Source organism: Phragmites australis, chromosome 22, assembly GCF_958298935.1.
Source record: "Phragmites australis chromosome 22, lpPhrAust1.1, whole genome shotgun sequence".
Taxonomy (NCBI): domain Eukaryota; kingdom Viridiplantae; phylum Streptophyta; class Magnoliopsida; order Poales; family Poaceae; genus Phragmites; species Phragmites australis.
The window spans coordinates 17997352-18023386 of NC_084942.1; the positions used below are offsets into that span (position 1 = coordinate 17997352).

Below are 26035 nucleotides of genomic sequence, written 5' to 3' on the forward strand. Positions count from 1 at the left end.
TTTCTCGCCGATATTCCGCGATTTTTGCCACATTTTCTTTACCATTTGATGCTACACTTTGTTGGGTTATCTCTTGGAAGGATAATGACGTCGTTTAAAGTGGTCAAATAGGTGTTCTTTTTTGAATTTAAAATTATACAACGGATTATATAGAAACTGAAATATCTGGGTTCAGAAATTTAGAATAGGACTATATAGAATCTGAAACTTTCATATTTAATTTGGAACCTCAGGTTCAACTTAGAACCTAAAATGCTGGATCAAACTAGTGCTCTAATACTCTAAATAAAGTGTGATTGAATAAAATCCTAGGACAATAAATAAGCACAACAATTCGAAGTAAGATATACAAGAGAGCTCAAAAATTGATATCATAAATAAAGATATAAACATGCAAATCGACTCTATAAAAGATATATAAAATGAGATAGAACAAATTATAAACAAGTCTATAGAAAATAAACACAAATATAAAGGAGACACGAAGACACTTGATTTGTTACGAAGTTCGAATATTCACTGATATCCTACGTTTCCGTTGAGGAAACTCGATCGCACTTGAGTCGGACCTCTTTTAACTATTTTCCTCACCAAACTCGGTCACCCTTGAGCTTGAGTTTCCATCATAGCTAATTTTTTCTCCAGTCCAGAGATAATGAGTTCCGCAACCACTTCTGGGTCTACTCATAAGCTTCACTTGAGGAGGTCGCCAGTAATTGCTCCACCAAGCCATCTAGGAGACAGTGGTCTCCAAGAGTAACAAACTCTCGAACTCACGCACGATCCACACTGAGTGCTTAAAAACACACAACCAATTGACAACCGTGGACTACCAAAGCACCACACCCCTCACACACCTCTCTCTTTATTCACTAAGCCATCAATACTTGATTTTCACCAAATCTTGCTAGAGAGGGAAGAAGAGTACTCAAAGGTGGAACATCAAGTTCAAAATACCTTACACCACCAGCACAAAGCCAGCCAAGCAACCTTATGCACGCAAGGAAACCAAGAGGTATTTATACTCCACTTTTAAAAATCTAGCCATTGGACAAATTCTGCACAACACTGAACTTCCAGGTTCTAAGAATACCAACTATTAGAAACTAGCTGTTATACGGCATTCTAGCCTAACCCCATAACTTTCAGGTTGCACACGATCACAGCAACAAAGGACCCCTAACCAGTACTCCATTAGGAGGGTTCAGGTAAGCTCACTAGAATCTGGATGTTCCGGACCCACCTAGAACTTTTGAATCTTCTCACATAGCCTAGACAGAGCACCCCTACCTGAAGCCCATCTGAAGGTTCCAGCTACCCAGAACTTCCGGGTATAACCTGAAACTTCCAAATTGCACACATACTTAAGCCCGTTCAAGCACACTAGGAACTTTCGGAACCATACATCTAATACTTCCACACACTTTCAGCACTAGACTTCTAAAGCAAACTTTCAACACAAACTCATCCCGCATTAAGCACATGGTTTGAGCACTTGACACCACAATCGAGCAATGCTTTCAGTAGTCTCTCTCGATAGTACGGCTATCGATCCTATAATCTGGTCTCCCACCAAATTCCTTAAGATCGATAAAACTAGAAAACATATTCTAGTTATACTTTTGCCTTGAGCAATCCTATTGGACTTGACGAACACATCACCCTAGTCTCGATGCTTCTCGTAACTCTTCAAGTCTCATCATCAACTCTTCACTTGAGCTTGATGATGATGTTCATCCCTGCTTCCCTTCTTGATCTTCATGTGATTGATGTGAATCACCTATAGCTTCACATGGCCTCGTACAGTCCATTGGCGTAAAGTCTTCACTCACCATTCACCATCGCATTGGTCCTTTAGCGTCAAGCCATTTGCTTGCCCTTCACCATCGGATGGTTTATTGCACGTGAGTATTGCTTGCCCTTCATCGTCTTATCATACGAAGCTATTTTGAATCCGACATCTTTAATGAATTCATTTGTTCACCATTGAGGCATGAACCACAAGCATCAAGCATATAAATTATTCACTAAGTTTATCTTAATCTTGCTCTTCCAACTTAACGTATTGAATATCTCAATTCAACTTATGCCTTCTTATGGATCCTAACCCAAACTCACTCTCAAGCATAAAGCATATGGGTTAGTCTATAAAATATAATTGATAATTTTATACTTTAAGTTATTTGATCTTCATAAGTAACTTAGCTTTCACGCTTATTATTAATCTTCATATGGAAACTAATCCACCCACTCTCAAGCACATAGCACATGAGTTAGTCCATAAAACTCTTTGACATTGTTATACATTTAGTTACTTAATCTTCCATAACTAACTTTGCATTTATGCTTATTGTCAAATTTTTTGAGCTTCTCGTTCTCGTTATGAGCATCACTAAGAGCTCAAAGATATCGATGTGTTTCTTAATCTTATTACATTCCCCAACGAATACATACTTTATTACTTGGAAAAAATGCACAAACCCCCCCATAAGTCACTCCATTTTTGAGATCCCCCCCCATAAGCCATTTTGTTGCAACCCCCCCCCCCCAAAAGTAATTTAGATTTGCAAACCACCCCCCCAGCAATTGTTTAATCCAGAAAATAGGTTTTCTTTAATATAAAAAATATGTAAATTCTTTAATAATTTAGATAAAGGTTTTAAAAATGATTCCTTTGGTGTGAAATAAATAAAATGAAATGTTTTTAATTCTATTAATCTTATATATATATATATGTTTTTCAATGATAAAATAAATGTTTTAATTATGAGAAAAATTTAGAAAATCTAGAATAATGTTTTAATAGGGTTTCTATATTTTTAATTATGGAAAAATGGTAAATAATTAGAAAATAAAGGGAATTTTTAATTTTTCTAGGTTTTCTATGTTTTTAATTTTAGATAACACATAAGGCAAACGTATAAGTTGCAATGGTATAAAGGGAATCTTCTCTAATTTGCCTGGCTGGCCTACCCATTAGCATGGCACTTGGCCGCATTCCAGCGCTCGGCCTCTCTTCCGTAGATGCAGAGAGTTCGGCAAGATTTAGCATCAGTCTCCATTGATTTGTCGTTATTTGCGAACACAAATAATAAATAAAATTATATCCTTATTCCTCTAAGGGACATAATTAAAACATTTATTTTATCATTGAAAAACATATATATAAGATTAATAGAATTAAAAACATTTCATTTTATTTATTTCACCAAAGGAATCATTTTTAAAACCTTTATCTAAATTATTAAAGAATTTACATATTTTTTATATTAAAGAAAACCTATTTTCTGGATTAAACAATTGCTGGGGGGGGGGGGGGGTTTGCAAATCTAAATTACCGTTGGGGGGGTTTTTTGCAACAAAATGGCTTATGGGGGGAATCTCAAAAATGGAGTGACTTATGAGGGGGGTGTGCATTTTTCCCTTATTACTTATATATCTTACTATAAAATAACCTACTAATAATTCTCAATAATATTATTAGTACATATGTATTGTCATTAACTTATCTGAGCATCAATTAAAGTCTATCTATCTTGATGCATATCTCTCCTCTATAAAACGCCTATAAAATAACATACTAATAATTCTTAACATCATTATTAGTTCATAGATATTATCATTAATTATCAAAATCATATTTAGAGGCTAGATACACTTTTAGTTTTTTTTTTCACCGCTCGAGTGAAACTTCGTTTCTTTGTTTTTTTTTTATCTTCTATGTAAAGAACAAATCTCATTATATTTGGTTATCAAATGCTTGTTTTCCTTGCTCTTTCTTTTTCTCTCTCGTAGACATCTTAAACATATGTGTTTGTTATATTTTTATCTTTTCTAAATCCACGTGATATGATATTTTCATTGCTCAGTTTTCTCTTTTATATTTTTATGTGTTACTTTATCAGCTTCTCTTTTTTTTCGCAAGAATATTGTGATTGAATTGTTTATATCTATAGATTATTAGAACATTAGCAAAAGATCTTAGGTAGGAACGGCAATTGAACTCGTAGGTTCGGGTATTAGATAGTTCTACATTCGGTGGGTGTGGGTTTAGTACTAAAATTTGCTCATGGATCTAGTAGGTCGAGTATTGAGATGGAGCGGGTTAGATGTGGGTTTAAAGTTTCGCTCATGAGTGCCCACAGGTTACATGAGATCTCACACAGGCAACCCAAGCCCAACCACCCAGCGTAGCACCGCAGTCCACAGAGGCCCAGCCGAACAAGGAGTAACTCTGGTTCTCCCATAGCCACTGCCAGCACGCGCCCATGCAAGACGACCCCTTCGGCCTTGCCGTTCGTGTCACCCCCTTAGGCTGCCAGTCCACGCGTGGTCACTCTCGGTCAGATGGCGAGAGCGATGGCGAAGGACATCGAGGAGAAGTCGCTTGCGACGATGCAGCAACGCCATGCAGACGCTGGGGAGCAGCGACACCATGTCGGTGTCGCCACCACTGCCCACATCAGATGCATACATGATTGCTGAATCTGCTGACTGTTGTACACGATTTTTATATGTTCATTTTGTTGCTGAAAGCACAATCGTACTAATTGCTAATTTGTGATTTTGTTCATTTATGTTGGAACATATCTAAATTGCGCTCTTCTTTTGTGTTGGAACATATATGATGGACTAATCGAGTTGCAGCTTAATGTATGCTGAAGAATGCTACAGCTAAAAAATGACGGGCACAGGACGAGTGTGGGTTCAGTGCCAATTTCTATCCTTTACCGTTTCAGGTTCGGATCGGGCTGAGACAACCAGGTTTCGTGATTTGCGGGTTTCACCCGACCGGGCTGAGGCTACTCAGGGGTAGGCAAGCTTTGTATGGTGGATGACCTTTGGTTAGCAAAAAAAGGTCAACCCGTAATAGCTAATTCGATATTTTTTTTACTTACATTTTGTCAATCAAGGGAAATGCAATGACAGTGGCAATGCTGATTTCATCTTGGTTGTTGGTACTTACTAATGATGTAGACGATGAAGGCAAGCATCTCTCAACGAGCAAAGCATGCAAATAATGTATAGGAAAACCTTCTTAATCGCAAGCATCTCTTCTTTATTTCCTTTTCAACAGGATATTCACTACTAGAAAACTTCCCTTAGATATGTTTTATTTCATGTCTAAGGGAACGTAGATGCATTTTGGCAAAGCGTGTCTTAAGCGTGACACAAATTGTTAAGCATAGGAGATATAAGACAATTTCATATAGACGCTAGATATATGTTCACACATGTTGACATGATTTTATAGATACATCTACATCACACATCTACCAATATAGAAACATTGCATAATAGTGCTTTGTTGTGTGTTTAGAATGTTAGAAATGCTTTTAAAATTTTTACACAAATGAGTATTTATATTAATAATATAATGAAATTATCGGATGTCTTCAGAAATTTAACAACGCTCCCTGACATGGCTTTCAAGCAGCATACAGAATTACAAATTACACTCACACGTTCTTTAAAAGTGCAAAATATCAATCAACGCTGAAAAGGTAATCAACTTAAATTTCCATTGCAAGGATTTGTCTGACATAGTTAGTAACAAGTAATCTTATCTATGACAATATATCTGCGAAAAAGAAAATGAAAATCTGGCACGTGATTAGTCTTGCAATGCACTCAATTTACAACTATCTTATCAGATGACTGTGTATCCCTCTCAAACAGAAATATATGCACCAGTACTAAATTCCAAGGTGCCAATTTTTCAAATGAAACCACCTTGATAAAAAAAAAACCATCTTTTTTCCATGGATTTGCAGATATCTATCCGTTTGATTGATCATCCTGCACGAGAAAGAAACAATAATCTAGTAAGTACAGACATTCATACAGTGCTCCTCAAGCATTATCATGCTGAATTCATCGATAAGTACAGTATGCACTATCTAAAAAAGCCAATGAATTTAGAGACTACGGATAAGAGGTACATCTTTACAGAGCTCGGAAAACCATATAAGTTCTTACATCGTTGATCATCCCAATTGAGCATCTCATTTCGAATAGAATTTAGGTGCTGCAAAGTGATCAAATAAGGACATATAAATCATAACTCGTAAAATGAGCAAACAAAGCTAGTTATGAACCCCTCTTTGCATATCCCCTGGCTTTAGTTCGTGATGGCTGCAGGTTCATGAACCCCTGATTTGAGTTAGTAGCTAAGCATGATTAAAAAATTATTTTCACTATAGAAGCAAGGGAACTTCATACGAGTGAAATCTAATCACAGAAGTAATATATTGGTCACCCAAACTGGGCCTAGACACAACAGCCACCACAGTTATAAAAATTAACTTGTAGCCATGTAAGGCTAAAAATAAATACAGAAAAGTATATCACAACCACCACACGGTTTGCATTCTTTAGTCATATTTAGGAACATTTTACAAGTGAGTAAAAGAATAAAGGGTCCGACTATATTTTAGTTGAGCGAAAAATGATACTATGATTGGCATCAATTGACAGCTCTCCACCGTCTAACCATGATCCAAACGTCCAATCATGGTCTTCAACCACCCGATATTCTCTCTTACGCACGATAGCTCACTCCCCCGCTTGCTCCCATCCTTGCCACCAGATCCAGGTACAGCCCCCGCCGTGCTAACTGAGACAAATGTGATACCTCCGCCCACACACTGGCTCACCAGATGTCCGTCGCTCACTTGCGGCCAACAACGTCCCCGCAACCTCACTGTGCCAGCCCCACACCCATTTCTAAGCCCAACAACCATAAATCCCCACCAGAAACCCCTCCTCCCCTAACTCCAATAGCCCTAACCTCATCGACTAAAATCTCTCCATCTCAGTCAATTAAGGAGTAGATACGAAAAATAAAACTAAAGAGGTCACTAAAGCATAGTCGTTCCCATTCCCCATCCCTGCTTGGCTTAGTCCACTATTCACATGCTGTAGTTTAAAGCGAGGGTGAGTATGACAAGTCACACTCAACAAACGAGTACATGAAATTAACAACATAAATTGCGGAAAAGAAAATAATAGTAGGAAGAACAAATGTTTAACTGGTGCTGCACATGACTGCAAGCTTACCAACCCGAGTCAAAGGGTGAAATTTCACAATTTTACACTATAGCCGAAGTACCACAGCCCATACATCTTCGATGAGAATTTTAGAATTCCTCCTAGTGCCATTCAACAATTAGGTATTACATCCTGGATCTTAATAGAAAGCTAAAGTTGGGAAGTACCATGCAAGTGAATGAATTCAGCAACGACCAAAAAGGCATTGCCACTTGAAAGATCACTTTTTAAAGTTTGACTAAATGAGCTCCACTCCACACTCCAAAAATCAGTACTATTGAACCCTCCAGGCTACCTTGAACCCTCTCCAACAGCCTGTACCTGCAATGGTAATAAGCTGAGAGAATTCGTTATAGTGAACTTGTATTACATGCAACCAAGAAAAAAGAAACATGAGTAAATCCTCCTGCGCTAAGAATACATAAACCAGGCCATATCCGGTAGACAATTAAAGGCACGTGACTAGAAGCCAGGCACTTTGTTCATCCTAGCAAAGAAAGTAACACTAATATCCATCTTATAAGACAAAAACTCTCTTAAACAGGACAAGTCAAGCTTAAAATAAAACTAGGGCTGCTCTGTAAGTACAAAGAAAGCTTCAAGATGAAAGTACTCATAATTGTTTTGCATACCAGAACCACATATACACATAACACGTGGTTACTGATTTGCATATATTGGACTTCTTTACGAGAAAGAATACAACAGCTAAACAGCTAGATAACATAATGCAATATCCAAGCAGATGATCAACATCTAAATAATGTAAGCCACAGATCAGAATAAGATGGTCTTCCTGACCCACCATCAAAGCATAATGTGAAAAAGTTGACAGGACACAGGTCCAATTCATTTGTCACCGTATGTTAACATCATATTAAAAGGTTTTACCTAACCCCCATTTACAAAGAGCTAATTTACATCAGAAGATTTTGAATGTAGTGGTCTAAGAGAGTAGTACCATGCTGCTATATTCCAAAGCAGGCCGTACCAAAAATCTCTTAGGTATCCTCGCATGCATGAAATTGTAACAGTTATTAAACAAGCATGAAGAAAGTAGTACCATACTGGTGCTCGCAACATGTCATTGTATTGCAGCACTTGCACATACTGAATGAACCACAGGAAATCATTCACAAAAGGTGGCAATAATGTTTGTGAATCACTCACAATTGTGTCAAATACACTCAATTTACCATCCACAAAATGTGTTTACAAATGCATAGTATTCACAGATCGAATCACTCACTAGTCACTACTCACTAGTCATTGCACAAATTATACATGGACAAAGTACCACACATGTTCGCAAAAAGAGACTAATGCAGTGAATAATTGAGGATTGAAAAGTTGTTATTGTATCAAATCGGAGTTGTGGGTACTAATTAAGCTTATAGCAATCTAGTCATCTACTACTATAACTCGAACCAACTCGGACCAAAATGTAGGTACAGAAGAACGGGAACATATATAGGTGTGAAATGCCATTGCTAGTCTTCTCACATTTGTAAAGGAAAAAAAGTTGAACAAGTTTGTTCTTTGTAAGGTTTTCACCTGTACAGTAAAGTCTAGGAAACCTAACATTACTTATCCATATTTTAATTGCAATAACGCTGGAAATGAACCATCGCAATTTATTTTCAGGATTCTGCAAGATGAATGTCAAAATATCACTGGAAAACTAGGAGCCAAATAGAAGCTGGTGACACTTGATGTTTCTTTTTTCCTGAAACTGTTATGGTTTTACTCCAACAGAAAAGGAATATACGAGAGAAATTGCCCAAAATCCTGCACTGGAATTCTGAAGTTCAATTGTGTACAATATTGATTGTTAGATGTCATTGTCCCTGTTCCTGGATCTTTCTGCTTGGCTTTATGGTTCGAAACAACCATTTGATGGGAGTAAAAATCTTATTAGGATGTGTTGTACAGTACTTAAGACCATATGTACTTGATAAGCTTTCTACCAACCTAGCAAAATGGAATTCAATCATTTTTTTTAACTATTAGTTGTACTTACTATCATGCTCTCTCTACATAACTTAACCATACTAGGTAAATATCAAGTCACAGGTTAGACTATGTAACAAAAACAAAGTAGCAACCCATGCAATGTACCTGAAGACTGTCCTCACTGCTCACCACCATTAAGTATCCTCCTAACTTTTTCAATGCAGCTGTGGAAATGCAAAGTATTAGAGTGTTTGTGTGCGCAACAACACAAGGGAGGAAGGGTAGGGAGGAAGAAGAAAAACCTTTTCGATAAATTAGGCAAGATGCTCTTTACAGCATTAATCACAATGTCAGCGCTTTGGTTGTCCTCTGCCACAAGAGCTATGGTGGCAAACAATACATTAATGTACAAGGGTGCTGATAAATGAACAAGGTTATACTAAAAGAAAAAAAACTTTAATGATGGTTTACAATGTACCTTGAGGACCTTGAGAAATACAACCTTCTCCAAGACAATGTCCCGTGAGTTCATCAGCCTTGTTTTCTGGAAGCAACATGTTTTCCAGAACAAGTCCGATAAGCTTGTGGGCATCCACTGCAGTCTCATCACATATCTCAGGGCGACCTTTAGAGCATCTAGTCGTTTCCACATTGCTTGCACCAACATTATTACTCAAATGAGGCTCCGTCACGCTACCAGCAGCTTCACTGTCTCTGAAATGCCGCACACCTGCAGCGTATCCACTCCATCCACGACATCTCCCACGAGTATCGAACATGGATTCAAAATCTTTAGCCTTGGGAACACAATGTGCACCACCTATAGTTCCACTTGAATATTGTCCACTCATATCAGCAGCATTAGGCAAGCTATTGGAACTACAGGGCTCATCCACATTCTGCTGAGAACCAAAATTGAAGTAATTGGTCTCTGTGAGTATGAAGTCATTATCCTTGCTGCAGTCTTCACTATCTAAGTTTATAAGGTGATCATCACTTGGGCATGCACTCCATGACTTCATTAACAGATCATCAATGGGGTCTCCTGCTGCATCATAACATGTTACAGCTCTGAGCTGACTGCTTAAATTCAAGACAGCCTCTATCTCTGCTTCCTTTGTCTCTTCCGTGGGCATAGCTTGATTGCGAGACATGCGATGGAAAAAAGCAATGACTTGCAGTGCCTTATCTGGTAAATTACCTTCATCACATTCAAACAAACATTCTACCAAATAATGTCTCACATCTATACTGAACCTCCTGTTCTTTCTCTTATCTTTCAAGCTTTGATGCAATATTGGACGGAGCAGTTTCAGCTTATCATGCTTCATTTCTTCAAGTGACCACAGAGCATTCAGGACATCATTCTGCAAGGAGATAACCTGCTTTGAAAATGGAAAGAACTCCGAATGTGAAATATCCATGCATCTCAAATCTTCCTTCCGACATAGGTTCACCACTGACATTGCTTTTGCTAAATGCTTTGGCAGGTCAATACCTTCCCCAAGCTTTGATATGATCTTATCACACCTTTTCTTTATCACTTCAGCAATATGCCAGCTTGTGGCAGCTCGACCTTCATTCCCAAATCTTGGGGGACATGATTCTTCTCTAAGCTTCCTATTCATTGCAACAAGAGCTTGCATGGGCAATGCCTTGAGTCCAGCTAAAGCTTGGTTTAATGATGTCAACAGTCTTGGTGTAACAGGTGTTGCAATGGTCACGCAATCAGACTGATAACTGGACAGATTAGTTAAAATCTGGGACAACTGAGAGTTGCTGTCTTCATTATCTAATCGGGACAAGTAAGCTCGGAGGTGGTCCTTTATGATATTTTTCATTCTTGGCCCAGTCTTCTCAAAACTAATCCTATTATGGGTGACAATACAAGCAACTGAATGAAGTGCTTCAAGGCTTAGCTTGTTGATTGTACGGTGCATGATCTTCAAACTGTTCGGAGTAAGAGAGCCATCCTCTTCTTTTTGCAGGTTAAAAAGCTGTATACCATCCTGAACTATGTGGTGATTGCAGCCATTGCGATCCAAACCAAAACATCTTTCAACATGGGTTCTTACTCTCTCGCAAGATAGCTGCAAAACATATTTCTGAAATAAGACGCATAGCTAAGCTCATTCTTACGCTACGTCGATGTTAACTAAAACAATGCACAGAAAATCAAAGAGAAATGCCTTACAAAAGAAATTCTAGGCAAACCATGACATAGTAACAAGAGCATATCATATATACATTTTGGCAAACAACAGAAATAGTTCTCCATCAGAAGCCCTTAAATGATGCTATGTGGATGTTACCTAAATCAATGGAACTTAAGTAAAACAATGAATGAAAGAGAAAGTCCTTATAACAGAAATGCAAGTGCAAACTATGTTATTTGGGCAAGTACAAATTTACCTCATCCCCCCTGACATATGACTCAGCCACGTATCTGTAAAGAAGAGAAATGTAACACTTAGCTTTTTTAGCCTTTGTTTTGTTTTCTTACTAAGATACTAATGACTAGAACATGTAGAGTAGAAAATAGAAATAAGGCAATCAAGAGCAACTAGCTTGTGATGGGGAGGTTTTACTTTAGCAAAGAAGGGCAAGCCACAAGCCCCTGTTAACCAGAACAAATTTTCTCCTAAAACCACAGAACAAAATAAATTGAAGAAATGCCCCACTAATCATCCATTTCTGTTTTATTCTGTGAAGCAATTAACCAGCAGTAGAGCATGAAAGTGTCCGGTATGCACTGGCAGAGCATAATGGCGGCCAAAGTTGCAAAGTTTTTTCTGGTACCTAGGTATAGGCTTAGTGATGCTTCATCTGCTTTCTACTCTCTACGGCTAGTCTTGAACTTGTTTTTTCTCTCTCTTTTTTTGTCATATTTAACACCATTAAGAGACGGGTGAACACACGAAATAATTCAACACGCTACAATCACATGTAGTTGCTATAATATTTGTTACCCAATAACAAGAAGGATTGATCTCTAATTCTTAGTTATTAATTATATCATTACTACATTGCTAATTTTACACTTGTATAACTGCGGTGGCATTGGGCGTAATTGGCCCCCTCTTGTTCTAGCCTCACCACTGCCGGTATGTATTTATGTGTGGTAGCTAATTACTAATTTTTTTGTTCATCAGCAAGAACAGGCGTGCAGGGTACATTACTCACACTTCTTTCATGAATTTGGGCCGCTTCACGTGCTTGATGTGACCATCTGGTCCGGGAGACATTGACAGCAGATATCTGCAGAGGCGAATGCAACGATCATTTGTAAATCTGGATTGCAAAAAATGCAGTAGATTTTAGAAGACAGCAACGCAAGCGAGAGAGGACCTCCGCTTCTTCCTGACCACGGATTCGTTCCGTCGCACAAGATTGCAGACCACCTTGGCATCTGTGACAGAGAAGTCCACCACTGCTGCCTTCCGGCCTCCTACAAGGAAAAAAAACAAGGAAAAAAGAGAGAGTAAGATACAGCAAATGAGAAGCCTGCAAATGCAAGGGGAGGGCAAAGAGTGTAGGTGGCAAGTGATTCATACCCTCCATTTCTGGAGTTCCACCAATCTCTCGGCCTGCACCACCAAACAAATGCTGCGATCTCGGATCCATGGTTGGAGGAGCGTAATTTTGCCAGTGTTGTGGCCAACTGACAAGTGAGCATTAGAAATCATAATTGCAGGTAGTGGGCCATCTCTATGTAAGAATACTAGTTGACAACCCGCGTATTACTGCAGGATTTGATGCCTACATATGTAGCTTTGGAGATATATGAACCATGGAGGGAAAATGAAAAGAAGTAATGTAAATGCGGCATGAATAAAAGATCTTACGGATTGGTGATACATAAAATTTGAAAAAACACATGTTAGTATAATCTTAAAAAGAAATGACACTAACAGCTTACATGCAAACCCTACAATTAAGAAATGTCAAACCATTGAAATAGCCATAGCACATTGGTCAATGGGCATTCAGATGGTCTTAAGTTTGAATAGATTGTGACTTCAAAAAGGAACACAACGTGTCTAGGTGATACGTGAGTAGTACTGTTGTTCTAGTCCACGTGCAGAAAACTAAACAATGAAGGCCATCAACTTTGCCCATTGAATTGTCCACCTGATAACATCTAACATGAAGGAAAAGTGATGAATGGGTCGGATGCGGCAGCTGTTCTGTTCGGTTTGGGCAGCAAATAGACCGGGCTATTCACCTCCCATATTATATCTCACAATACAATCCTAGTTTTCTCATAGGTCATTCGGCATTACCAGCCATCTGCATTTCTCCGCATCAGTTCTAAATCCAAACAGTGCATTTGGCAGCAAAAAGAGTGGTTTTTGCAGTGCACAAATAATCAACTAATTACAGGTATTCCGGACATTGCATGGTTTTCACAGCGAACAAATAACAGTTGACAGGACGAATACATAGAGGAGGGGAACATGAGGACTCACCGTTGGCGATAAGCTCCGAGGGGCGGCCTCAGGCGTGGATGAAAACCGGCAGGGAATGGCAAACGGCGACAGGGAACGAGGAGCGGACGTCTAGAGGCGGTGGCTTCCCATCTGGATCCGGCAAAAGGAGTGGACGCGTTAGAGCAGCCACGGTAACAAGGTGGCTGGGGTGGCGTCGATTCCTGGCGTCGAGAGGGTTCTCCATGTGGAGAGGGGCGACGAGCGGCTGCGCGGTTACCCGACGACGCACAAATCTCCAAACCCTTGCGCGAGTGAGCTGGTTGGGATGGGGTTTAGGTGCAATGGCAAAAGCAGGTAAATATGAGCCAAGTTCAAGGGCAAGAGAAAAGCTTCGCTGCAAAAACATCTGATGTATCAAATCAAAGAGATACTACAAAATATGAACTTAATACCGACCATTCATCTTATGGGAGCTCGTACTTAAAAGTAAAATGCACGCAGAATATAAGCAAGCTCACAACTATGAATATAAAACCATGGTTTTAAGGCGGCACCTAGGCTACAAGGCGCAACTCGGTCGCCACAGGGGCAAGGCGTCGCCCCGTCTTCTTACACATGTTCCTTCTCCGTCTTGATTCCGCCATCTCGTGCCCTTCTCCGTCTTGATTCCGCCATCTCGTGCCCTTCTCCGTCTCGATTCCATGGTTTACATGTTGTATGCCCTCCTTCTGCTTGATTTCACTATCGCGCTACCCATCTCTGTCTAATTCCACTATCTCCTACCTTCTTTGGCCGCGCCACCCTCGCCAATCTTGTCGGTTTTGATCAGGAAAGAGGTTGCAGGAGCGTGGAGGAGCAGAGTAGGTTGAGGGGAGCGGAGGAGTTGAGGCAACGTTGCTCGATGTGGAAGGGAGCATTGAAGGGCAATGGGAAGAAGTGAAGAGGCGATGGCAGAAGGAAACCCTACAATGGTTGGTGGCTTGTGGAGCTCGAGGTGGTGTGTTAAGATGGCTGCATGCCTTGGGTGGGTTATGATGGGCTGACTTAGGTTAAGTGGGCTTACTAGGTTGAATGGGATGACCCCTAAACTGACCATCTCTCCTGTTTTTCCTCTTTTTTTCTCTCCTATTTTTCCTTTGGTCTAGATACTCCATGTATATATGGCATCGCCTCGTCAAGTGCCTTAAGCGCCTAGCCAGCTGAAAGGGGGTGGATCACCTTGCCTCACCTTACCGCTTTAAAAACCATGTATAAAATGCATGCGGAATGTAATAACATAACAACTATAAAAGGTGTAATGTAGGTAGGGCAACAGCATATAGCTTGCTTGCCCTAATTACCCAAAATTTTAAACAAGTACAAGCTTGTACTGCTTCTCCTATAGGCTAGGAGGGATTTGCTCGTTGTTGCTCGCTCGTATGCACCACTCAGTTGCGACCAGGTCTATTTATAAGAGTTAGAAGGCGGTTTCCAGGCAACGGGCAGTAAAGATGCAGGTGGGGCAGGCTGCGGTTGCCCGCCTCGCGTCCGCATCAGCTGCAAAGCCTGTACGCGGGCACTTGTGGCAGCCCGCACGCCACCACAAAGAGTTTGGCGGGCTTTGTGGCAGCCTGCATGCCACCACAAGATGGCTTGCATGCATGTATGCGTTGCGTGTACGCTTGCATGCTTATTAAGCTTCCAAAACTAATCAGGAAAAAACTACTACGTTTGTACATGTTGCCCGCCTGTGCTGTGAAGACTTGCTGGGAGTTTTACTATGTACTGGCTTGCGGCGCCGCCGGGACCCACAGACAGTCTGCATAGGCTAAGGGTGGCAACGGGTTGGGTCGGGGTCGAGTGGAGTGAAAACGCACCCGACCCAAAACCCGAACCATCAAACCCGACCTGGCCCCGAAATTCATATCGGATGCAAAACCACCCCGGCCCCGGCCCCGACGGGGACCCGAGACCCGATGGGGGACCCGAAATCCGGTATCTCTTCTAGAACAGTACAATTTTACTCTCTAGTGATGGTCATGCATTGTTATTATTCCTGTTTGTGTTAGTTCTGCAGCAGCATTGCTATTATCCAGTGGCAGGAACAGAAACGCATCAAATTAAATCATGGTTTCTCTCATTTATCTTAGTTATCCATTTTGTATTCAAACCTTTTAATCTTTCATCTCATCTCCAGTGTATGGAATATATGCAAAAATGTGTGTTTTTCCTTACTAACTTTTCCGTCATCACATTCCAGGTGCGAGGTCCATCATGTATTCATGTGCTCAGATTTTTTTCAGACTATCAATCGGAAACAGCAAGTTAGGATTCCTTACCAACCAAGGAGGAGGTTCACGGGCTCCAATCGACACGAATCCAGACCAAGGACGAACGACGCGAATCCAGAGTTCCAGATCCAGACACGAATCCAATCGACGGCTCGACGTGGCTGGCCGGCTGGCGTTATTGTTCTTCGGTGGTAGGGCGAAGGAGGACTGGAGGAGGTTCGCGACTTCGCGGGCTCGCGGCGGCTACGGAGCAGCCGAATCCAAACGAGTTGCGGTCGTCGGCGTGGATGGAATCAAGACAACGGACGACGCCTCGGCGGATTCAAACCGGCGACCGGTTCGGCGATGCTCGTTTGATGGCTTGCTGCGTGGCGGGCGACTGGCGGCGGCGGCGAATGGGTGAGGGTCTGAGGGAGCAGCGGAGGTGGAGCTGCAATGGCTTCGTGGCTTGTCGCTACTCGCTAGGTTTCTCGTTGGGCTTGGGGACTCCACGACTGGGCCGCTGCGCTGGGTTTCGAATGGTACTCGGGCGACGCGATGGGCATCCACGGGTGATTTCAAGAATCCGAACCCGACTCACGAGTTTTTTATTTTTATATTTTTAACATAAATATTTATTTAAATATACCTATATAGAAAATTTTCGAAAATAGACATCTACCGTCCTTTCATATAGCGGTTAGATATTACCGCTCTCTGAAAAGATAATAAGCAGCCCGCTCATACCATAGGTCCTTACTGCCCTCCGATGGCGCAGGTAGGCCTTACAGTCCAGGAAAGTACTGTTAGCCCGTGCATGCACAGTAACTCATGGGAACGGTGGTTTCAATTTTCGGTCTTATCTTCTCTATTTAAAATAGTAATCTTTTATTGCTAAAAAAATTATAGAACTTTTTTACATATTTCATAATCTATGTGCAACCCATTTTAATTGAATTCACCCAAAAAGATTATGTAGAATTTAAATTTAAATTCTCTAAAAAAAACTATTTTTATAATGTCTAACAATTGTTAAGGTCTCAAGTAAATTTTTAAAAATCTGAGAAAATTCATTAATATTCTTCTTATATAATGTGATAATTTTTTTAGAATTTAAATTTAAATTCTACACAGTTTTTTTGAGTGAATTTAATTAATGGGTTTTATATGGATTATAAAATACGTAAAAAAAATTTTAGGATTTTTGAAGCAACAGAACATGATCTTCTGAATAGAGAATATGGGAATAGAAATTGAAGTCACCTAGTACTGTTCTCATGGGTCACTGTTCATACACGAGGGCTAACTGCTTCTTAAGGGCTGTAAAGCATACCCGTCTTATGGGAGGGTGGTAAGGGCCTGTGGTACGAGTAGGACTGCTTACCGTCCTCTCAAGGGGCGGTAAAGATCTAATCACCTTATAAGAGAGTGGTAGACATCTATTTTTTAATTTTTTTCATTCGAAATATATTTAAATAAATATTTATGTTAGAAAATATAAAAAATTCCCTGACTCACACCCATTTCGGTACCAACCCACTAGACCCGTAAACAAAAATCACATCCAAATCCATACATGTCGGACGCAAAACCCACAAATCCAATTACCATCCCTAGTATAAACCTACTCCAACTAAGTGAGCTGAGATACTACACTATGTGGGCTTGTAGCGCAAGCTAGCCCAACGGGTTGGCGGCGTGGCCCGCCACACTGCATCCTTAACGGGCAGCGGGCATGCCAGTGGGGCGGTGCAAATCCTCCCACTATACATTATAGTGGTGAATGAGAGAGTGACACGTGGACGGTGGGTCAACGGTAAAAGGTCACGTGAGAAGAGGCTCGGTATTATCCATGAGTTTATTTTCTTGCATGCTGTAAATGTCATGTTACTGCAATCCAACATGCCATTGAGAGCACACTTAAAAAAACATTCTTTGGTTCAGGAAAATGTGAAAAAGGGTACAAACTACATATCTACGAAACTACAATGAAAAATGTGAGATTGCACTCTTTCTGCAACTTACTGCAAGACAGTGGTTCCAAGTTCTTTGCCAGCTAATAACCATAATAGCATGCAAGCATAGAAGAAATTAATAGTAAAGAATCAAAAAATGACTCAGCCAAGAATAATAAGTGGATCAGCTAAAGGATGTGCTGTAGAACAAAGGGACATTCAAAATTGAATTCGTACATAAGTTAAGAACTTTGCTCTCTAATATATTTTTTTTTGCAGTAGAAAATGACCCTAAAATTTGAGGACATTATAAGTGAACTTTTGCCTCAAATATCAATGGTAGCAATCTGAATCTCACATTTCCGCTTATAAACGAAATTTGGGTAATAAGCCCCTCCCACTATATGCATGATGAGGACAAAATAAAGAATCAAATGAGGATAAAATCTAGAAATATAAGCCAAGCATCTCACGATGCTAACGGTCAGTCGAGCACCATATCACTAAGTCAGTCAGGGTTCGAGGTGTGGCGAATCCTAAGGAACATCCTTCCCTCGGTGCTTATTTTTTAAAAAAATCTAGAAATACAAAATTTAAACATGCATCAATAAGGAAGGGAACCGACGAACTTTACAACGAAACTGCCACAAATCAGAAATTTAAGCCACATTCAGTCATACATCCCCCGCTGCAACAAATCTGAACCCTTTTACGTCCCCAACCAAGCAAAGTAGCAGATCAGCGGTAATCACAAATTATCAATGCACAGTAAATTAAGTGAGATGGGAAAACAACACCTTAAGCCGATCGATGCACCAGTTGAATCTCGTCTAGTGCTAATTTTTTTATGTAAATAGTTTTTTTCATCCGAGTCTGCTATAAACTCAGCATGTATTATTTTCTTTCACATCTAGAGCATTTTGAACTTCTATACCTCAGGCATTTCTAAACTAATTTTCCACGGAGATGGAGGAAAAAGGGTGAGGGGAAAATAAGACATGCCTCACACAAAGACGCAGTGTTTTATGTGAAACAGAAGACATAAACATGACTTGTCATGGATTGCAAACCATATAAACTATCTGGTGTTATTTTTATTAAAAAAATTATACTAAAAGCTCTAGCATTGACTTGAGAAAGGAGGTGGACATCCGGATTCGAGGAAGGATAGGTGTGGTGCTTGACAACACCCTCGACTAACCAAGAAAGGGCTCGGTTCCACAAATTACCTGATGCAAGATGCAATTCACGCAAATGTTTATGACGCAACTTAACATGTTTGCATTGGATTGGACTAGACCTGTTCAAATATCGAGCCGAGCTGAGTTTCAGGCTAGGCTTTGAAAAACCCTAAGCCCAAGGCCAATACTGGGCCGGGTTTCTAAGCCCGAGTCTGCCCAACATTGGTTTTCTCAGGTTTTTTTGAGTTTGAGACCTATTTTTAAAGCACAGCTCGAAAGGAGTTGCAAGTCTATTTTTAAAACCCGAGGTTAGCCTGCACAATGGCTAGGTCGGATTTTTTCGAACCGAATCAAATATACCAGGCCAGACTACCCATGATCAGATCTAGATCGGACTAGGTCTCAGCTACTAAGTGTGTGCTCTCTCTCTCTCTCTCTCCTCGAGACCAGATCCGCCTCTCTCTCAACAGGAACAAAAAAAACTTCCACAGAGAGAGAAGTTAGAAGCAATTGAACAAAATAGAGCGCATCCATTGGCTCACCCTGACGGTGTTTGTTGTTGCACCCAGCCACAACATGTCAGAAAAGTCTTCCACGATGTAACGAAAATGACTCTATTAGGTTATGATTGTGATTTTGGTGATTAATGACAATATAATCAATGAGACTAACATGTTTGTCAAGTATATGCTTTAGTAGATCTTATGAATGCAACAAAAGAGAAGTCACGAAAGCCGGAACAAAAAGATGAATAAATTGGACCTGTTTCATGAATTTTGATGTTATCAAATGGGATGGATTTCTGTATAATCTTGTAGAGCTCTTCACAAGCTTTTTATAGAGCCCAAGATCATCAAAATCGGAGTTCGGAGCGAAAAATTATACCCAAAATACATAACACTGTTCTACTGAAATTTGCCTGACCGAATAGTCTGATGCTCTGTCGGAGGATGAACTCCTGTCGCAGGGATCCCGAGAGACCCCTTTTTAGAGATTCGGCCGGGGGGATGATCCTGGATAAGCTTGTTTGGGAAATAAGCGGGAACGGAAATAAATGCAGTGGCTGGTGGGAGATGATCGCCCTAGTGCGAGAAAGATGGGTGCACCGGGGTTTAGACAGGTTCGGGCCGCACGGAGGCGTAACACCCTACTCCTGTGTGTGTGTGTTATACCTCTTCTTGAAGGGAATTCTTCAAGAATGTATCTGTTACAGGGGTGAGCTACCTACAGAGAGTTGGAGGCTCTCGTGTTTAGCTTGGCTTTTGCTTGTTTGTGATGTTCTTCGCCTTTTTATCTGGGCTTCCTTGCCTTGTTCTCCTTGTTTTTCCGTCTGTTTTCCAAGGGCTCTCTATCCTTTCCTTTTATAGGCGCGCCGACCTTGACTTATCCAGAATGGAAAAGAGGGGGCGCAAATACCAAGGTGCCACGGAGAAAGACGTTATCATTCCGTCTTGGCGAAGTGACAGGGGCGGTGGAAAAATGCGGCGCGCATCCGACCACCCGCCACTGTGGATGCCCTCCGGCGCCATTAAGGGGGCCCACCGGGCAGCCTCAGAGGTGCCCGGTGCGCCCACCCTGTCTTGTTCTTCTGCCAGGGCAGGGTGGCAGGCGGAGCGCTTCGATTCTGGCAACGTTATCCCGAGGCATCCAGATGAAACGGGACTGCCGTGCATTTAATGGACCCACGCCCCCTGCCAGTGCATGGCAGGGTCTGACACTGGGGCGTGGGCAGCTCAGAATGTCAGGATGTCAGGCCGCGCGTGCCTATTAAATGCGGCATTGGGCCCTTGACTGGCTGACACCCCGACGATGGGACCCTTCGAGTCGTCGGACGATCTTGCGCGAACCTTCGGGGAACCGAGTCCTCGGGCGCTGCCACGTGCAGCCCCGAGCACTCTCTCCCGAGTACTTGGGTGAGATCTTCGGGGAACTGAGTCCTCGGGGGCTGCCACGTGCAACCCCGAGCACTCTCTCCCGAGTACTTGGGTGAGACCTTCGGGGAACCGAGTCCTCGAGGGCTGCCACGTGCAACCCCGAGCACTCTCTCCCGAGTACTTGGGTGAGACCTTCGGGGAACCGAGTCCTCGGGGGCTGCCACGTGCAGCCCCGAGCACTCTCTCCCGAGCACTTGGATGAGACCTTAGGGGAACCGAGTCCTCGGGGGCTGCCACGTGCAGCCCCGAGCACTCTCTCCCGAGCACTTGGGTGAGACCTTCGGGGAACCGAGTCCTCGGGGGCTGCCACGTGCAGCCCTGAGCACTCTCTCCCGAGCACTTGGATGAGACCTTCGGGGAACCGAGTCCTCGGGGGCTGCCACGTGCAGCCCCGAGCACTTGGGTGAGACCTTCGGGGAACCGAGTCCTCGGGGGCTGCCACGTGCAGCCCCGAGCACTCTCTCCCGAGCACTTGGATGAGACCTTCGGGGAACCGAGTCCTCGGGGGCTGCCACGTGCAGCCCCAAGCACTCTCTCCCGAGCACTTCCTTCCCGGTATTTGGACTCTGCGGATCATCGGGGAACCGGGGTGCTCGGGAACCTAGAGGCTACGGCCCCGAGCACCTTCCCCCGGGACTTAGTTTCTTCTTCTCCTGCAGGGTGGACCCCGCGGGATGGTGACATGTGGCGGACGGCCGGTCCGGTCTTGGGACTCAGGGACCCCTGGTTCCTAATACACCAACAGTAGCCCCCGGGTCCATTGGTAGGCGACGGGACGGAGACTGCGAATGGGCCCTTCGTCGCGGTCGAGGCCGAGGCTGGTACAGACGTCACGTGGCAAGCTTTTGAGAGGTGGCACTTGCGGACCCAGACCTCAAGTACGCCCCAACGGGAAAAAAGAGTGGACGCGCTGGCCCGGCGGGAGGGCGAGCTGAGTCGCCGAGAAGGCGAACTGAGTCGTCGAGAAGGCGAGGCTGACGCGGCGGCGGCGGCCATGGCGACCAGGGCGGAGCAGAACGCGAAGCATGAGGCGGAACTAGCCGCCCGCGAACGCGCTTTATCCGAGATGGTGGCCAAGACGAAGCAGGCTGTCGCCCCCGCAGCAGTTGGCGGTTCTTCCGGTCCGGTCGGGAACCAGGGACTCGAGGTGCAGCTGCGGGCCGCCAAGGAGAAGCTCGAAACCGCCTTTGTCTCGCGGGTCAACCTCGAGCATATGCTGGAAGACATACTCCGGCGGATGCGGCGGGCCGTAGAGAAGGGTGGTCTCGGACGGCTCGTTGAAGGAGAGAAGGGCGATGGCCCCGCACGACAAGTGTTGGGGCTGCAGCAGGTCTGCGAGCGCCTCGATGCCCTGCCTTGGGCAGTCCAGGAACTCGCCGCCCGGGAGGGACGTGGCTTGGCACATGCAGTGGCCGAGCACGTTCTGGCCTGCTACCGAAGTAGGGACCCAAACTTCCAGCTGGAGCCGGCGCGGGAGGGAGTGGTCGAGGCTGAGGGAGAGGCCGCCCGGGTAGCGGTCCGGAGTACCGCCGCCGTGGTGGCGGCCGGCTTCAGGCGAGAGGTGCCGCCGCCGCCAGCCCCCGGGGACGACTCAGAGGATTCAGCCTATGCCTCTGCGGCCGACTAGATCATTTGTAGTCTTTTTTCTTTTGTTGTCTTGATGAATGTAGATGTAGGAGTGAACTCTTAGAAAATGCCTTGTATATATCTTGTGAATATTAATGGCAGTTTTTCCTTAAGCTCGCAACTCCAATTTCTCTGAGTGTTTGATGCTTCTTCTGGAGTTTCATCTTGAAGTCCCGGGGAGTATTCAGTCGGGCCATTCCCGACCTTCCCGTCCCCCAGGATAAAGTGGTCCTGATCGCTGTTGCTGGCGCAGTCGGCCTTTGAGCTCTCGCGAGTCCGCATTGCCTAAGTTAAGAACAAAGACACAAACTTCCTTGCCCGGGAGATGGATCAATCCCGCTCGGAACACGCCGTGCCTAGTGAACACTTTTTCACTTTGCGACCACTCAGTTAGTAGAAGGGAGACTTGTGCGGGCGAGAATGTGACCAGGAGTCCTCGCGGTCCAGTGGTGCCCGGGCTTAAAACGGGCCGGACCGAGCACTAACAGCCCGCCCCCGAGACCTGAGCTCCGGACTACCCGAGCAGCTCGAGCGATAGGATTACCCAGGGTACCCGAGGACTCGGTAGTGCTCGGGGTCCTTAAAAGCGGACCGAACAAAACGACCACCACGAAGGGCTTCGGTCAGACATTACCGCACGCGCGCTACTCCTTTCTGCAAACCGTTCTGTCGTTCTGGGAAAAAGTAGACGCGCGGCAGGGTTTTTGCGTGCGAGGAAACCACCTCACTGAACAGATTAAGGCGCGAGAGCCCCCGAGAATGACTCGGGAAGATAAATTTACCGAAAGCAGACTTGCCTGAATGTAACCACTCACCGGACAGCTGTCGGCCTTCCGGCCCACCGATCCAGGAGGGACGTGCTTCCGAGCTCGGGTGCCCGGGAACTTGATTTTTCCAACGGAGCGCCCGAGTGCCAAGAGGCATACAAGGCTCCTGGGGTCGGGTGATCTCGACCACCCATGCCTAAGTGGTAGGACCACCCGAGGACCCTTGGGGCCGACCAGAGACCGGGGCATTAAAACCCTCGCGGCCGAACTGCTCGCGATTGCCAGCCTCTGACTTAAGAGAGAAAATAGAATTTCTTTGTCTGGTGCGCTCTGCTAGTGCGGTACTTGCTATAGATTGCTCTCATTTTCGACCCGAGACCTCTCGAACACCCAAACCGGCGGACAAGAGCGGGCAGAGGCATAACCCAGAGGTCCTACGGTTCGGTGGCACCCGGGTATGACAGACCAGACCGAGCACCGACAGCCCGCTCCGGGGGCCCGAGCTCCGGACTACTCGAGCAGCTCGAGTGATGGGATTACCCAGAGCACCCCAAAACTCGGTAGTGCCCGGGAGCCTGCCATGACACCGAACACCACAGCCTACCATGCCGGACGTAAGTCAGCGGCGACTGCTCGCATGCACACCGATCGGGATTCTTTTATCAGCGGGGAAAAAGAGAGAGAGCGAACTTTTTCTCGCACAATCGAGCACCTCACCAGACAGATTAAACATACGGAATCCAGAAAAAGTATTTCGACACATTGATTGCTTATTGAAATACTGAATGTACAATATTTACAAGGTTGGGTGATAGAGACTTACCCAAGGGGTCGGAGCCCTTGGACTACTTGGACGGGGAGAAGCCCCCGGCCTTGCCGACCTGAGCTGCGAGCACGACCATTCTACGGGTAGAAGCGTCGAAGATGCTCGATATTCCATGGATTTGGGAGTGGCTGTCCCTCTTCCGTCGCTAACCTGAAAGAACCCGCCCGAGGGATCGCGATCACGGTGAAGGGACCTTCCCACACAGGGGATAGCTTATTCATTCCTTCGCGCGACTGGACGCGTCGGAGAACTAGGTCTCCCACCTCGAGAGACCGGGCCCGGACATGGCGCAGATGATAACGCCGTAGACTCTGCTGGTACCGAGCCGCCCGGACAGCGGCACGCCGCCGGCGCTCTTCCAGGTAGTCCACGTCGTCGCGTCTTTGCCGTTCCTGCTCACCCTCAGAGTATGCATGTACTCGAGGGGAGCCCAGAGTGAGCTCGGAGGGGAGGACTGCTTCGGCGCCATAGACGAGGAAGAACAGAGTCTCCCCAGTGGTGCGGCTTGGCGTAGTCCGATTAGCCCACAGCACGGCTGGCAGCTCGTCCACCCATCCCTTTCCGTGCTTAGCGAGCACGTTATAGGTCCGGGTTTTGAGGCCCTTCAGTATCTTCGCGTTGGCGCGCTCGACCTGCCCGTTACTCCGAGGATGAGCGACGGAAGCGAAGCAGAGCTTGATGCCGAGATCTTCGCATTAGTCCCTGAACAAGGCGCTAGTGAACTGGGTGCCGTTGTCAGTGATGATCCGGTTCGGGACGCCAAAGCGGCTGGTGATGCCGCGAATAAACTGGAGCGCCGTGTTTTGGTCACCTTGATGACTGGGACCGCCTCCGGCCACTTGGTGAACTTGTCGATAGCGACATATAGGTATGCATAGCCCACGACTGCTCGGGGGAATGGACCCAGAATGTCCAAACCCCAGACCGCGAAAGGCCATGACAGGGGAATGGTATGAAGAGCCTGAGCTGGCTGGTGAATCTGCTTTGCATGGAACTGGCACGCCCTGCAGCGCCGAACCAGCTCGGAAGCATCCTGGAGAGCTGTAGGCCAGTAAAAACCTTGCCGGAAGGCCTTCCCGACCAACGTGCGGAACGATGAATGGCCACCACACTCGCCCTCGTGGACCTCAGCGAGAAGATCGCCGCCTTCTGCCCGGGAGATGCATTTCAGGAGGACACCTCCTGCGCTACGCCGGTAGAGATCCCCATCTACTATGGCATAGCATCTGGACTGCAGAGCAACTCTTTCGGCAGACGCCTCATCCTCGGGTAGGAATTTTTCTTTCAAGTACCCTCGGATGTCAGACATCCACGAGGCATCTTGAGAACATTCGGCGAGCACAGCGCACTCGCCGGACGGCGGCGCCCTGACGGGGCTTCCCACTGAGGGCACCGTCGGGGTCCCCTGAATTGAGTTCGAGGTTTCCCCTTCATCCTGTTCGGCACGCAGGACGAAAGGCCGTGCGAGTCTTTCTTCAAAGACTCCGGCAGGGACGCGCGCACGTGAGGAGGCCAGGCGAGAGAGCTTGTCGGCCGGAGCATTGTCGCGGCGAGGGATATGCCGCAATTTGAGGCCGTCGAAGCGTCTCTCGAGCTTCCTGACTGCAGCCACGTACGCCGCCATTTGAGGATCCGTGCACTGGTACTCCTTGCATACCTGGTTGACGACCAGTTGGGAGTCCCCTTTGACCAGGAGGCGACGAATCCCGAGCCCCACCGCAGCCCGGAGGCCGGCGATGAGACCTTCATACTCCGCCATGTTGTTGGATGCGCGGAACTGCAACTGTACGACGTACCGGAGCTCTTCACCCGTTGGGGAGGTGAGAACCACTCCGGCCCCTGCGCCTTTCAGCGAGAGGGAGCCGTCGAAGTGCATGACCCAGTACCCGGGCGCGTCGTGCCCGGGATAGGCAGAGATTTCTTCCGGGACAATGCAGGGGACGGGCGTCCATTCTGCCAGGAAGTCGGAGAGCGCCTGGCTTTTGATTGCCTGGCGACTGATGAAGTGTAGGTCGAACTCCGCCAGCTCGACCGCCCATTTGACAACGCGCCCGGTGCCTTCCC

General features: G+C 45.0%; 1 protein-coding gene and 1 pseudogene across 15 annotated transcripts; one reads left to right on the plus strand and one right to left on the minus strand.

Annotated features, from left to right (window-relative positions):
• Positions 1-5505: 5505 nt before the first annotated feature.
• On the minus strand, positions 5506-16209 carry LOC133905466 (uncharacterized). 15 transcript variants are annotated; one of them, XR_009907621.1, is made up of 12 exons: positions 15752-16208; positions 13473-13827; positions 12558-12664; positions 12352-12451; positions 12187-12261; positions 11416-11449; positions 9482-11093; positions 9306-9384; positions 9169-9227; positions 7218-7371; positions 5980-6028; positions 5506-5799 (listed from the first exon to the last, which is right to left on the minus strand). XR_009907621.1 is itself a non-coding variant. In XM_062347259.1 (10 exons), the coding sequence occupies exons 3-9, from the start codon at positions 12625-12627 to the stop codon at positions 9182-9184; spliced, it is 2016 nt and encodes a 671-aa protein (XP_062203243.1). In that variant the 5' UTR covers positions 12628-12664; positions 13473-13827; positions 15752-16209; the 3' UTR covers positions 7005-7387; positions 9169-9181. The 15 variants fall into 15 exon arrangements, 8 of the variants coding, with proteins under 8 accessions (XP_062203243.1, XP_062203240.1, XP_062203241.1 ...); XR_009907620.1 differs by lacking the exon at positions 5980-6028 and adding an exon at positions 7060-7151; XR_009907619.1 differs by lacking the exon at positions 5980-6028.
• The window catches only part of LOC133904557 (syntaxin-132-like), a 31743-nt pseudogene continuing 20631 nt past the window's right edge, over positions 14924-26035 (plus strand).